The 14,685-nt window shown below is 51.2% G+C and overlaps 1 protein-coding gene across 1 annotated transcript in view; it reads right to left on the bottom strand.

Moving 5' to 3' along the window:
- The window catches only part of LOC107123429 (ciliary neurotrophic factor receptor subunit alpha-like), a 206,428-nt gene that overhangs the window by 53,291 nt on the left and 138,452 nt on the right, over positions 1-14,685 (bottom strand). Inside the window, exons 6-7 of the mRNA XM_015426676.1 lie at positions 14,043-14,048; positions 3,256-3,433 (exon numbers count right to left, since the gene is read on the bottom strand). Of these exons, the coding sequence (XP_015282162.1) occupies positions 3,256-3,433; positions 14,043-14,048 (184 nt within the window). The remainder of the gene's footprint in view (positions 1-3,255; positions 3,434-14,042; positions 14,049-14,685) is intronic.

Genomic DNA, 14,685 nt, shown 5'->3' with positions numbered 1-14,685 from the left:
AGAGGTCGGGCAGCAGCTATTCAAATTCACCCAGGCACTCAATCATAGGCAAAACAATGCCCCTTCCACTTCCTCTTCCTCTCAATTACAGTCAATCCCAGTCAAACAATGCCCCTTCCTCTCCCTCTCTCAATCAGCCAGGACTCTGCAACAACTCTAAGTGCTTCCACACACTGCTAAACACAGTTTTCCCACACAATATCCCCAGCTGAATCCCTTCAGCTGAAAGCAAGTAAAGAAAACACTCACCCCCTCTAGAAGCTCTCTCTCCTGCTCCTGCTCAGAGCTCAGCTGGGTCTCCTCTTCTTGAATTACAACTGAACTCTGGACAGTATAGTTCCCCTGGAAAAAACAGCTGTTTTGGAGACTGAACTCTGTAGCCTTATAATGTTGGGTCTAAGAATTCACAGCCCCAGAAAACTCCATTTCCCAGGGTTCCCCTGGATGAGAAGGCAGGACAGATTATCCCTACTCTACACCTACAACAGGTGCTCAGATCACATAACTTCCTCCCTTTCTGTCAACCACCTCTCATGAAATAAGCTGCCATTTTAGAAGAAGAAGAAGAGGAGGAGATTGAATTTATACCCTGCCCTTCACTACCCAAGGGAGTGTCAGAGTGGCTTACAAACTCCTTCTCCTCCCCCTCCCCACAACAGACACCCTGTGAGACGGTGGGGCTGAGAGAGCTCTGACAGAAACTGCTCTTTTTTCAAGGACAGCTCTTGTCAGAACTACGGCTTTCCCAAGGTCATCCAGCCAGGTGCAAATGGAAGAGTGGGGAATCCAACACGGTTCTCCCAGATTAGAATCCGCACACTTAACCACTGCACCAAACTGGCTCGCTTTCCTGCACTCTTCTCCTCTCTGGTCATCCAGCTTGCTTGACTAAAGAAACTGCCCGTCCCCAGAGGCTCATGGGTAAACCTAGCAAGACACCCACGTCGATCTCCCCCTTCCTAGCTGCTGCTTGGTCCCCTTACTGATCTCAGCTGCATTACTGGCCATTGCCCTCGCAACCAACAGAACGGCCAACTCCATCCTCCTCTGGTGGGTCTTGGTGGCTCTGCCACCATCTCCCCCTCATCTTGCCTGGGGGCTTGTCTGTTTTGAGAGTATTGACCCCTCTACATTTTTCACTAGATGCCTAGGTTATACCTTATCAGAGATGAGGCCGTGGCAGCTATCCTTTGGGGCCAGCCAGCTATCCTTTGGGGCTCTTCTCATCTTAGAATCATAGAACGTTAAGAGTTGGAAGGGACCTTGCAGGTCATCTAGTCCAACCCCCTGCACTCTGCAGGAGCGTAGCCGAAAGAGAGCCCTACAACATACCCGAAAGATGGTCGGCCAGCCTCCGCTTGAAAACGTCCAGCGAAGGAGCATCCACCACCTCCCGAGGCAGACTGTTCCACTGCTCAACCACTCTTACAGTTAGGAAGTTTCTCCTGATATTTAGCCAGTATCGAATCCTTTGTCATTTCCACCCATTCGATCTAGTCTTGCAATCCGGAGCAAGAGAGAAGAGATCTGTTCCATCTTCTACATGACAGCCCTTCAGATACTTGCAGACTGCAATCCTGTCCCCTCTAAGCCTTCCCTTTCCCAGGCTAAACGTACCCAACTCTTTCAGCCTTTCCTCATAAGACTTGGATTCCAACCCTCTCACCATCCTGGTTGCCCTCTTCTGGACACGCTCGAGCTTGTCAACATCCTTCCTAAAATGTGGTGCCCAAAACTGGACACAGGACTCCAGGTGAGGCCTGACCATAGCAGAATAGATCTTCATCTGGATCTGCTCGTTTTCACCATTCAGTGGCTTTGATACACTGTGGGAGCATTCAAAAATAGAACTGCAGATGGAAGTGGTGTGGTCCAAAATCCCCCCACCTTGTTCTGTGCAGCCCGGTCCTCCGTCACACAACTTGTCATTCCACCCGTGAGCTCCTCAGGTCTCAAATATCCAGCCCTCCAAAGCACCAGCCTTGTCGATCTAGTGTTTGTCAAAAAGTCCCTAGGAGGTTTCCAAGACAAGAGCCAGAACCCGAATTCCATGTAGCTGGGTGCACTTAATCAATGGCATAACATCTGTTTCCCTCCACCTTGTTTACCAGTTGCTGAGGTGTTACAGAGGTCATACCTAAGACACCTTCTTTGTGTATCACGCTCCAACATCAGCTCCCGGGGTTGGTGCCAGATGTGACAAAATTGCCTGTATGTTCTGGTTTTGTGCAAAGCAGGAATTGACTGTTGGGACTGCTACGAAACATATGTTCCGACTGCAACGCGGCCTCAGAGATTAAGGGCACAATCCACGGAGAAATTTCTCTGCTGAGGACCCGTCGACATTAATGGGAGTTAAGCAGAGCCTTGGCCTGTGGGGCTGACACGGGAGAACTTCCTGGGGGATTCTGCCCTGATTAATTCTCCCTCTAATTCTGAAGCTCAGTGCCTTGACATTACGATGATGAATGCCCAAAGATTCCCTAGGGGTCACACCTCAGAGCGGTCTCTGCAGCAGCAGACACACCGGCTGCTCTTAACAGCACTTTTGCAGGTATCATTGTCAGCGTTCCTACCACGCAATAAAGCAGGGCTCACTCAGCCAGGGGGACTCACTTGGGTCTGGCTGGGAGAAAATAACCACGGTAGGGATGTCTTTTGGAGTTAAGATTCCCAAAATTCCTTTTTGCGGGTGGCTCCAGGAACATAAAGGAGCTGCGGTGGCTCAAGTGGTTAAGACGCTGAACTGCAGGCTGTGGAAGGTCAGTAGTTCAGCGGTTCGAGACCCGAGTGTGCCGCATGACGGAGTGAGCTCCCGTCTCTAGTTCCAGCTCTTGCCAACCTAGCAGTTCGAAAGCAAGACATTGCAAGTAGATAAATAGGTACCACTTGGGTGGGAAGGTAACAGCGTTCCGTGCACCTCGGCATTTAGTCACGCCGGCCACATGACCACGGAAACGTCTTCGGACAGCGCTGGCTCTTCGGCTTTGAAACGGAGATGAGCACCGCAACCCTAGAGTCGGACTCGACTGGCTTTCGAGCAAGGAAACCTTTACCATTACCTTTACCAGGAACAGAGCCCCCGGTCTGAATTTTCCCTAAGGACAACTGGACGTACCATGCCCCATTCCCCTATAACCATTGTCCATCGTTAAAGCTGAGACCAACCCAAATAGACCAGGAGGCCGGCACCCCTTTCTGGGCCCGACTGTGCCAGCCACGAAACCCCTTTGCCTGTAAGGAGAGAAGACGGACGCTGCCACTCACGTGTTGCCAGTAGTCGATGATGAGCGGGCGGTACCGCAGGAAGAATTTGAGGGGGAAGGAATCAGGATCGGGCCACGTTGAAGGGTACTGCCACGTCACCAGCAGTCTGCGGGGGTTGTTGGGGACTGGCTTTGCCACCACGTTCTCCGGAGGGTCCGGCTTTACTGTTCAAAGAAACAGGACATGGGAGGAGAAGGGGGGGGGAAGTCTTGGTGAGAGAAGCATCATGTTGCCGACGCTGCCTCCAAACTACATTTCCCAGCGTCCCTGGGCAATGCTCCCTCTAAGCTGTGGAGTCTTGTGAGCAAAAATTCCACTTTGTGAGCTACTGGGCATTAAAGTTGTGAGCGAGTGACTCGGCTACTGCATACATTAGTTTGCTCTGGAGCCCTCCTTCCTGAGCCGAGACAAAAATGTGTGAGCCAGAGGCTAAAAAACTGTGAGCTGGCTCACACCGACTCGGCTTAGAGGGAACGCTGGTCCCTGGTAGCTACAGTGTTTCAAGAAAGGTTGCCAGCCTCCAGGTGAGGCCTGGAGACCTCCCGGAATTAGAACTGATCTCCAGGCAATTTAGATCAATTCCTTTGGGGAAAATGCTGCTTTGGAGAGTGGACTTTATGGAATTATCCCCCACCGAAGCCCCTCCCCTCCCTATACCCCTCCCCTCCCCAGGCTCCACCCCCCCATCTCCAGGTATTTCCCAACCCAGAGCTGGCAACCGTAGTCCCATGAATGGGGAAGGGCAGGGAGAGCTGCAGCTACTGGAAGAGCTGATGGCAGAGGTGAGTTCACTCCATCCGGGCCCCCAAATAGGGAGGGAGTTGGACGGAACGTGCCCGGGTACCTGAAAAGGGGAGGATTTATTTCTGGACCCCTCCCCATTCTGCCACATGATTCTGCCACGGCATGAGAGCTGCTGAGCATCAGCCAGGCCACAAAACACAGCTGGAAGGAAGTTGGACCGGTTGGCTCACAGCCAAGGCAGGCGTGCACCAACAGGAATCTTTTCTAACTACCACGAAGGAAGGAAGGAAGGAAGGAAGGCGAATAGAAGGAAGGCAAATAGAAGGAAGGTAAATAGAAGGAAGGAGCTGCAGTGGCTCAAGTGGTTAAGACGCTGAACTGCAGGCTGTGGAAGGTCAGTAGTTCAGCGGTTCAAGACCCGAGTGTGCCGCAAGACAGGGTGAGCTCCTGTCTCTAGTTCCAGCTCCTGCCAACCTAGCAGTTCGAAAGCAAGAAATTGCAAGTAGATAAATAGGGACCACTTCGGTTCCGTGCGCCTTGGTGTTTAGTCATGCCGGCCACATGACCACGGAAACGTCTTCGGACAGCGCTGGCTCTTCGGCTTTGAAACGAAGATGAGCACCGCAACCCTAGAGTCGGATTCGACTGGCTTTCGAGCAAGGGAACCTTTACCTTTACCTTTAAATAGAAGGAAGGCAGGAAGGCAAATGGAAAGTAGGAAGGAAGGAAGGAAGGCAAATGGAAAGTAGGAAGGAAGGAAGGAAGGCAAATGGAAAGTAGGAAGGAAGGAAGGAAGGCAAATGGAAAGTAGGAAGGAAGGAAGGAAGGCAAATGGAAAGTAGGAAGGAAGGAAGGAAGGCAAATGGAAAGTAGGAAGGAAGGAAGGAAGGCAAATGGAAAGTAGGAAGGAAGGAAGGAAGGCAAATGGAAAGTAGGAAGGAAGGAAGGAAGGCAAATGGAAAGTAGGAAGGAAGGAAGGAAGGCAAATGGAAAGTAGGAAGGAAGGAAGGAAGGCAAATGGAAAGTAGGAAGGAAGGAAGGAAGGAAGGAGGACTCGAGCACCTGGAGGGTGAGGATCCCATAGAGAGAGAGCTCTCTAAATTCGGAGCTCCACTGCAGGGCCAGAGGCTGTGCTGCGTTTATCAATGCTGGCTGGACAGCCAGGACACATGCAGCTGCAGGTGTCTGGGAGATGTGGCTTTTCCAACAGGAGAAGAAGAAGAAGAAGAAGAAGTAGAAGAAGAAGAAATTGGATTTATACCCCGCCCTTCACTACCCAAAGGCATCTCAGAGCGGCTTACAAACTCCTTTCCCTTCCCCTCCCCACGACAGACACCCTGTGAGGTGGGTGGGGCTGAGAGAGCTCTTTGAAGAACTGCCCTTTCAAGGACAGCTCTTGTCAGAACTACGGCTTGCCCAAGGTCATCCAGCCAGATGCAAGTGGAGGAGTGGGGGAATCAAACCCAGTTCTCCCAGATTAGAGTCCGCGCACTTAACCACCACACCAAACTGGCGTGGGTTACAAATTAAATAAACTCCTTACCCTTCCCCTCCCCACCACAGACACCCTGTGAGGCAGGTGGGGCTGAGAGAGCTCTTGACAGAAATGGCTCTTTTTTAAGAACAGCTCTTATCAGAACTTAGGGCTTGCCCAAGGTCATCCAGCCAGGTGTGAGTGGAGGAGTAGGGGAATCAAACCCGGTTCTCCCAGATTAGGGTCCCCGCACTTAACCGCTACACCAAACTGGCTCTCAAAAGAAAACAAGAGGCATTCCCTTCCATACATTGTGTCTCCCTCTGGCTCAAAGGGACAACCTACCTTCTGCTTACTGAGGCCACAGGCAAAAGAGGCTCACAGCCTCACTTGCCAAATGTTCCCTCTAAGCTATGGAGTCTTCTGAGCAAAAATTCTACTTTGTGAGCTACTGGCATTAAAGTTGTGAGCGAGCGATTTGGCTGCTGCATAAATCTGTTTGCTTTGGAGCCATCCTTCCTGAGCTAAGACAAAAATCTGTGAGCCGGAGGCTAAGAAATCTGTGAGCTAGCTCACACCAACTCAGCTTAGAGGGAACTATGGCCCAGTCTGTTTAGCCTGGAGAGGAGATGACTGAAAGGAGATGTCTTCGAGCACTTGAAGGGCTGTCATGTAGAGGACGTCGCGGAGTTGGTTTCTGTTGCCCCAGAAGATTGGGCCAGAACCAACGGGTTGCAATTAAATCAAAAGAGGTTTCGACTAAACATCAGGAAGGGCTTCCAGTTAGAGCAGTTTCTCAGTGAGAGGGAGGGCAGGAAGGGGTGAGCCAGTGCTCCGCTCTCGTGGCCCTTTCTAATAGGTCCAGGGCAATGCTGATCACCACTTTGGGGGCCAGGAAGGAATTTTCCTCCAGGCCAGATGGGCTCGGGGATCCAGGAGACTTTTTGTCTTCCTCTGGGCACAGAGCAGGGGTCACGTGGGGAGTGAGGTGGGGGAGCTGTGAATTTCCTGCATTGTGCAGGGGTTTCGGCTAGATGGTCCCTTGGGGTCCCTTCCAGCTCTATGTTTTTACGGCCTGCATCGTTCTCCAGCCGGTCTCTCACGTGAGCAAGTCCAAGGGCATATCCGGAGCTGAGTCATCTCCATTTGGGACTGACCAAGCCAAAAAGGTGGGTGGGCGCCCCATTTGCATCAGGACTAATGTCCCTCCATCGCCTGTGCAGGGGGGAGTGGGAAGGGGTGTGTGTGGGGGGGGACACACACTGGTTGCGTGGACTCTGAGCGTCTCCAGATGACTGGGGTGGACATCGGCTTCCACTAAAAGGGCCTCTGAGCACATTGGGAAAGTCATAAATCCAAGCCCGGCCGTGCGGGCTTCCTGGATTTTGGCTTCCAGCGGAACGAAGCACTTGTGGAGTTGAGCGGACCCCGATGACTCCCGAATACAGCTTAGTGTCAGCTCCGCAGGAGATGGCGTGATGGGGGAAAGGCTCAATTGTGCGCGCCAACTTTTTCCAGCCGTTTGCACCGCAGGTGTTTTGCGGAACGCATTCTGGCCAACTTCCCCTCCCCTGGTGTCAATCCAGCGCTAGTTTTAAGCCACAGTAATTTAACTAGGGCAAAGGCCTCTGATAGCACGGTGGAAACTACCGGGGGGGGGATAAAACAGATGCGGGGGGGGGCTTTTATATGAATGGGCGTAGGATGCCGGATGAGCACAACAACTGCTGGATCAGACCGAACTGTCCATCTGGACCTGCATCCGGTTTCCCACAGTGGCCAAACAGATGTTACAGAATGGCTACCAGCAGGATACAAAGGCAAAAGGCCTTCTCTGTGGCTTGCCCCTTCATCACCGACTGGCCCCCCCAACACCTCGTCCCTCGGAACGGTGCCAAAGTCCTCTCGGCTGCCTCTCCATGAATGTCCGGATGTCCCTTCTGCTGATACACAAGATACTGACCATCACCCCATCTTGTAGCAATGAGTACCACAGGCCAACTATACGTTGTGCAAGATGGGTAGCCGTATTAGTCTGCCTGTAGCAGCAGAAATGAGCAAGAGTCCAGGAGCACCATAAAGACTAACAAAATTTGTGGCAGGATTGGGGCTTTCGTGCATCACTATTCAGTGACTCACAAAAGCTCCTCCCCTGCCAGAAATTTTGTTAAGCCTGGGAAAGAGAAGGCTTGGACACGATTGCAGCCTTCAAATATTTGAAGGGCTGTCATGTAGAAGATGGAGCAGGTCTATTCTCTCTCGCTCCGGATTGCAAGACTAGATCTAATGGGTGGAAATCACAAGGGAGTCGATACCGGCTAAATAGCAGGAGAAACTTCTTAACTGTAAGAGTGGTTGAGCAGTGGGACAGACTGCCTCGGGAGGGGGTGGATGCTCCTTTGCTGGAGGTTCTCAAGGGGAGGCTGGACGGCCATCTTTTGGGTATGTTGTAGGGCTCTCTTTCAGCTGTGCTCCTGCAGAGTGCCGGGGGTTGGACTAGATGACCTGCAAGGTCCCTTCCAGCTCTAACATTCTATGATTCTAAGGTGCTCCTGGACTCTTGCTCTTTTCTACTGCATGTGTTGTGCATGTCTTTGGGCCGCCTGGAAACCTGCACCCATCCACTGCTTAGGTTGACCATGAGTTCAAGCACTGTGAGAGAAGGCAGAGAGATCCTATCAGCTATGCTGCCCGGGTTCGCTTTCATGACCTGTGTGCCAGTTGCTGCCGCATTCCTTTCTCTTCGCTTCTCCCCCCTCCTTATCACTGACCTTGTAGCCAGCCGGTGTCGTGTCTTCCCATCGATTAACCGTGAGACTGGTTTCCTTTCCCAGCCTCGGCTCTAACTGCCTCGGTCCTCTTTCCCGCCTGCGGGAGTCAGGCCGATTGGCCCATAGGTGGTGTTGGTGGGGGTGCTTTCGAATACCCTATCTCTCTCTCTCCGCTTTCTATGATGTAATTATTCCTAACAGTGCCTGTCTCTATGCCACTATAGTGCTAACCATAAAGTAAAACCTTCGAAGAAGCGTGTGCTCTGTTGTTTGGCTGTGGGTCCTGACAGGTCCTCTCTTTCCACTCATTCTCCACCATTTAGAATCCTCAACTGAAATATGGTAGAGTGGAGCCCCCCCCCCCCCGTGGGCATCAGCAGCTGGGCAATTGGCAATTGGAAAACAGGATGGAAGGAAAGGGTTACGTTAAACCCTCCTTCCCGACAGTAACACACACCCCAATCCAAACCCTCAGACCTTCAGGGTCAATTCCGATTTGGCCTTCAGAAGGGGCATCTTAAAAAACCCAAACCATGAAATCAAGCAAATCTAGTCTTCGGCAGTGACACCCACCTAGGCTATTCAGAGCCCTCAGAATGCAGGACCACCAGGGCTCAGCACCAAAATAACAGTGCGTTGCCAGCTATGCTGCCCTGCGGGTTGGGGAGGTCAGTTGAATACTAATTGCCACTGCGTTCCTTCTGTGCTTCGTAGGTGCTGTAACACTTATCTCTAAGTTGTGCAGGTGGTGTGATGTCTAGCTTCCAGGGACCCGTGGGAGCGCGGTTGTTCCCAGCTTCGGCGCTAACGGCCTGAGTTCCTTCTCCCGCGTGCGGGAGCGTGACTTATTGGCCAGGGCAGTGGGGGTGTGTGCATACGAATACCCTATATCCTATTATGCCCAATGGGCAGACGCCATTCTTAACAGTGCCTATGCTAATGCATCTATAGCTCTTCAATAAAGTATTACCTTTCCTGAGAAGTGTGTACTACGTTGTTGGCTGTGGGTTCTGACATGCGTTTGCATGAAGCAGGTACGACAGCCACCCAGGCGGGGCTCGTGATGAAGACAGAAGAAGGAGAAGGAGAAGAAGAAGAGATCGGATTTATACCCCGCCCTTCACTACCCAAAGGTTTCTCAGAGCGGCTTACAAACGCCTTTCCCTTCCCCTCCCCACAACAGACACCCTGTGAGGTGGGTGGGGCTGAGAGAGCTCTTGACAGAAATGGCTCTTTTTCAAGAACAGTTCTTATCAGAACTATGGCTTGTCCAAGGTCATCCAGCCAGCTGCAAGTGGAGGAGAGGGGAATCGAACCCGGTTCTCCCAGATTAGAGGCCGCACACTTAACCACGACACCAAACTGGCACCAAACAGATGGAGCAGAGGACAGATCATTCTGCCTTGCTAGTCTGCTTAAGAACCAAGGAAAATGTCAGCCTTGAGACCAGGGAGGGCTGAGTGGACATAGACTATGATTTTAAGGGTGGATTGACCGGGACACTAGATGGCCCAGGGTGGCAAGCCGTTCTGAGGGGCTCATCCAGTTGCTTTGCCAGCTGCCTCTGCCTGGGAGGGGGCAGTAGGCAAGCCAATCCCTCACCTCCTCTCTGCTGGCAAAGCCTGAGTATCGGTTCAGTTCCCGGCAGTCACCTGGCTACAATTTAAGGGATCACAGAATGGCAGCCTGTTAACCCTGGATTCAAACATCTCTTTGCCCCAAAGGGGAGCTTTGACAGAGCTTAGAATGGTACGTCTGTCGATGGCAGCGGATCAGGATGCTGGCTCACTGCTTGATTATGCACCAGGGGGGAGCTGCTCCATGTTGTGTCTATGTGAGTTTGCCCCCTGTTGCTCCCCACAACCTCCCTTGTGCCTTTCCTGAACTCGCTTCTCTTCTCTTGGCTTCCTAGGGAGGTTGCAAGGGACAATTATTCTGTAACGCTCTGGGGGCAGGCTAACTATGGGCAAAGGAGGAGTGCCCTGCTGGTGGGGACAGGTGGTGCCTTCAGACTGGTTTTCAGCGCAGTCTTAATGTACCGTAGATCTCTCTTGATGCTGTTTTTTTAAAATTCAGTTGCTTCGTATTTTTTATTCTGCTGCTACCTGCCTTGGGTTCCCGAGGCACTCGAAAGAACACAAGAGAAGCCATGTTGGATCAGGCCAATGGCCCATCCAGTCCAACACTCTGTGTCACACAGTGGTCAAAATCCAGGTGCCATCAGGAGGTCCACCAGCAGGGCCAGAACTCCAGAAGCCCTCCCACTGTGGCCCCCCAAGCACCCAGAAGACAGAGCATCACTGCCCCAGACATGAGAATATAAGAGAAGCCATGTTGGATCAGGCCAGTGGCCCCTCCAGTCCAGCACTCTGCGTCACACAGTGGTCAAAACCCAGGTGCCCCCTGGAGGTCCACCAGCAGGGCCAGAACTCCAGAAGCCCTCCCACTGTGGCCCCCCAAGCACCAAGAATATAGAGAGCACCACTGTCCCAGACATAAGAGCATAAGAGAAGCCATGTTGGATCAGGCCAATGGCCCATCCGGTCCAACACTATTGTCACAGTGGCCAAAACCCAGGGGCCATCAGGAGGTCCACCAGTGGGGCCGGAACTCCAGAAGCCCTCCCACTGTGCCCCCCCAAGCACCAAGAAGACAGAGCATCACTGCCCCAGACAAAGTGTTCCATCTGCTTCTTGTGGCTAATAGCCAGTCACGGACCTCTGCTTCATATGTTTATCCAGCCCCCTCTTGAAGCGGTCTATGCTTGTAGCCACCAGCACTTTCTGCAGCAGTGAATTCCACGTGTTCATTACTCTTTGGGTGAAGAAAGACTTCCTCTGATCTGTTCTAGGTCTGCTAGAGTGCCTATTAGTTCTTGTACGGTTAGAAAGGGAGAAAAGTACTTCTCGGGGGGAAAACATATGCATACAAACATTCTAAATAAGAAATGGAAGCAGAAAGTGCCGCTAGCAGCTTAACGGGCGTCTAGACCAACGGCAGCCAGGGCAGAATTATTTAAAAATGTAAACAACACGTAAATAAATAAAATTTCTGTCCTGGCTGCCTTTTTTTTTGTCAATGACCTTTACGCAGCTGCCCGAGCCCAACCTTTGCTGGGCGTGGAATGGCTAAGTTCCCCATCGCTCCAGGATTAGATCACCACTTTCCAATTTATAGGCGGGATGGAACTTCGCCGGGGACGGAGGGAGCGCTATAAATTCCATCGATGCACAAACGAGGAAGTGAGGTTCTGCTGGGTCATGCGGGGGGGGGGGATTTTGGTTCTTGTTTTTTTTAAATCCACCTCAAACGGAGGAAAGGCAGGATGCAAATTTTCAAAATAAAATTTAAAAACGTCACACGGGGAAGCTGTGCCACAGAGGAGAGAAAGGTCTTCCGAGCAGAGGAACAGGCTTCACGCTGCCGATACAATGGATGGACTGTCAGGGGCTCCCCAAGACCCCAAGCACAGGTTTCTTTCTCACACGCTGAGTGACGAGTCCTCTCATGGAGGGGATCCGTGGCTCAGTGGCAGAGCATCTGCCTGGCATGCAGAAGGTCCCAGGTTCAATCCACGGCATCTCCAGGTAAAAGGACCAGGCAGGAGGTGATGTGAAAGACCTCCGCCTGAGACCCTGGAGAGCTGTCAAGAGGGACCGTGGCTCCGTGGCAGAGCCTCTGCTCGGCATGCAGAAGGTCCCAGGTTCAATCCACAGCATCTCCAGTTAAAAGGACCAGGCAGGAGGTGATGGGAAAGACCTCTGCCTGAGACCCTGGAGAGCTGAAAAGAGGGGCCGTGGCTCCGTGGCAGAGCATCTGCCTGGCATGCAGAAGGTCCCAAGTTCAATTCCGGGCATCTCCAGTTAAAAAGGACCAGGATGGAGGTGATGCGGAAGACCTCCGCCTAAAGCCCTGGAAAGCAGCTGCCAGTCTGAGTGGACAACACTGACCTTGACGGACCAGTGATCTGATTCAGTATAACTATAAAGAAAACAGTCGCACTACAACACAATAAATAAATTCCAACAAATCATAAGAAAATCCTAGTGCAAAGGTACATCATCCGTTAGAAGCTTAGCAGCATACTTGAGCCGGAACTTTTACTGAGATCAGCGTCCTGTCTGAATGTATTATCTTTCATGACTTCTTTTAAAGCACTTTATGAACAAGAGAACTTTTGTACTACTCTAACATTTCCTGAGGAAGATCCAATTTTGAAACGTTATATAATCTGGAGACGACGTTGATGATGTACCTTTGCACTAGGATTTTCTAATGATTTGTAGGAATTGATTGATTGTGTTGTAGTGCTTCAGACTGTAATACATAGTAAGCATCTTCTTTGCAAGTCTTGCTGACTGCTTGATTTGTGGGTCAGACTCTAGCGACTGTTTTCTTTATACTTGTTCTCTGATTAGGTCGTGATTGTCCACATTTGCCCTGATTCACTATAAGGCAGCTTCGTCTGCTCACGTGAGGCAGGAGACCTCAGCTTAGCACTCATGAATGGTGTGATGCTCGTGGTGTCTGGTGGAACTTCTGGCTCCTTCACCTGAGAGCCCTGCTCTTCATCTGGGGCTCAAGAACCTCTCCTGAAACACACGAGCACATGATCGAGGTTTATAAGATTATGCATGGGAAAGAGCAGGTAGAGAAAGAGGTACTTTTCTCCCTTTCTCACAATACAAGAACTCGTGGGCACTCCATGAAACTGCTGAGCGGTCGGGTTAGAACGGATAAAAGGAAGTACTTCTTCACCCAAAGAGTGATTAACACATGGAATTCACTGCCACAGGAAGTGGTGGCGGCTACAAGCATGGACGGCTTCAAAAGGGAATTAGATAAGCATATGGAGCAGAGGTCCATCAGTGGCTATTAGCCACAAGGTATAGATAGGGGCTCTGGGGCAAGTGATGCTCTGTCATCTTGGTTCTTGGGGGGGGGGGCGGCAACAGTGAGAGGGCTTCTAATGTCCTGGCCCCACTGCTGGACCTCCTGAGGGCACCTGGTATTTCTGCCCACTGTGTTATACAGAGTGTTGGACTGGATGGGCCTTTGGCCTGATCCAACATTGGCATCTCTTATGTTCTTATAGGAACTCTCGGTCTGGGGCAAGGGAAGCTCTGTATTCTTGGTGCTTGGGGGGCCAACAGTGGGAGGGCTTCTAGTGTCCTGGCCCCACTGCTGGACCTCCTGATGGCACCTGGTATTTCTGGCCACTGTGTGACACAGAGTGTTGGACGGGATGGGCCTTTGGCCTGATCCAACATTGGCATCTCTTATGTTCTTAAGTGGTCAGATCAGCAGGATTGTATACATCCCCGTATAACAATAGTCTTTGGCAGCATTCTTAGACAATCTCCTTCCACCCCACCCAACTAGGGTTACCAGGTGCCCGGTATTGACCCTGACAGTCCAGTATGTTCACTGGCTGTCTAGGAAAAAAGAGAAAGAAAAAGCCGGACATTCAGGGTTGCTGTTGTGGCTGCCCTGCAGCCAGCTCAGTGGCTGTTTCGTGTGGTTTGTGCTTGCTGAGCCCAAATAGCACGAAGCTGCCCCCCCCCCAACAGCGGTTGCAGAACGGCTGCAGCAGCAATCAAGGAGGATGCTGCAAATCCGGGGCATTGTTGTGGCCATTCTGCAGTCACCGCCAATGCTGATTTGTGCTTGGGCTTGGCAAGCCCAAACCATACGAAGCAGCCAAAGCGGCAGCTGTGGAACGGCCAGCACCTCCCCGCCTTAACCGATTTGGGAACGAGCCTGCTTTTTGACTCCAAAGGGTCAAGATCGCACTTGGATTCTTCAGCTAGTTACTATAAATGAACAACCCCTACTGTAAACTATGGTAGCTAATGTTTCCAGCCTCATGCTCTACAAACTGTTGTAATGCTGAATATTCTTTTGTGTCTTTTAAAATGTATTGAGAATGTTTGAAACTTCTGTAACACTGAGTGTTCAATCCCTGGCATTTCTAGTTAAAGGATTTGGCAGTAGGTGATATGAAAGACCTCTGTCAGGGATCTTGGAGAGAGGCTGCCAGTCTGCATAGACAATACTAACTTTGATGGCCCGAGGGTTTGATTCAGTATAAGGCAGATTCATGTGTGTTCACCTTATGGAAACGTAATGCAGAACAGCTTTCTGGGTTTGGCTGGATAAGACAAACCAGAATGTTAACTTCCAGTATACTTTCAATATCCTATGCCATCTCAACAATACCACCTTCCTGACAAGATGGGAGTGCTACTAGTGAATCCAGTTATGGTAAAAAATTAGGACCAGTTCTATTTGTATTTGTTTATTTGTAATTTAGTAATTTAGTAATGAGCTGCGGTGGCTCAAGTGGTTAAGACGCTGAACTGCAGGCTGTCGAAGGTCAGTAGTTCAGCAGTTCGAGACCCGAGTGTGCCGCATGACGGAGTGAGCTCC

This window comes from Gekko japonicus, unplaced genomic scaffold (genome assembly GCF_001447785.1).
Source record: "Gekko japonicus isolate JY-2015 unplaced genomic scaffold, Gekko_japonicus_V1.1 scaffold2437, whole genome shotgun sequence".
NCBI lineage: Eukaryota > Metazoa > Chordata > Lepidosauria > Squamata > Gekkonidae > Gekko > Gekko japonicus.
The sequence above is the reverse complement of the archived record's forward strand: the minus strand, read 5'-3'. Positions and strand labels throughout refer to the sequence as shown.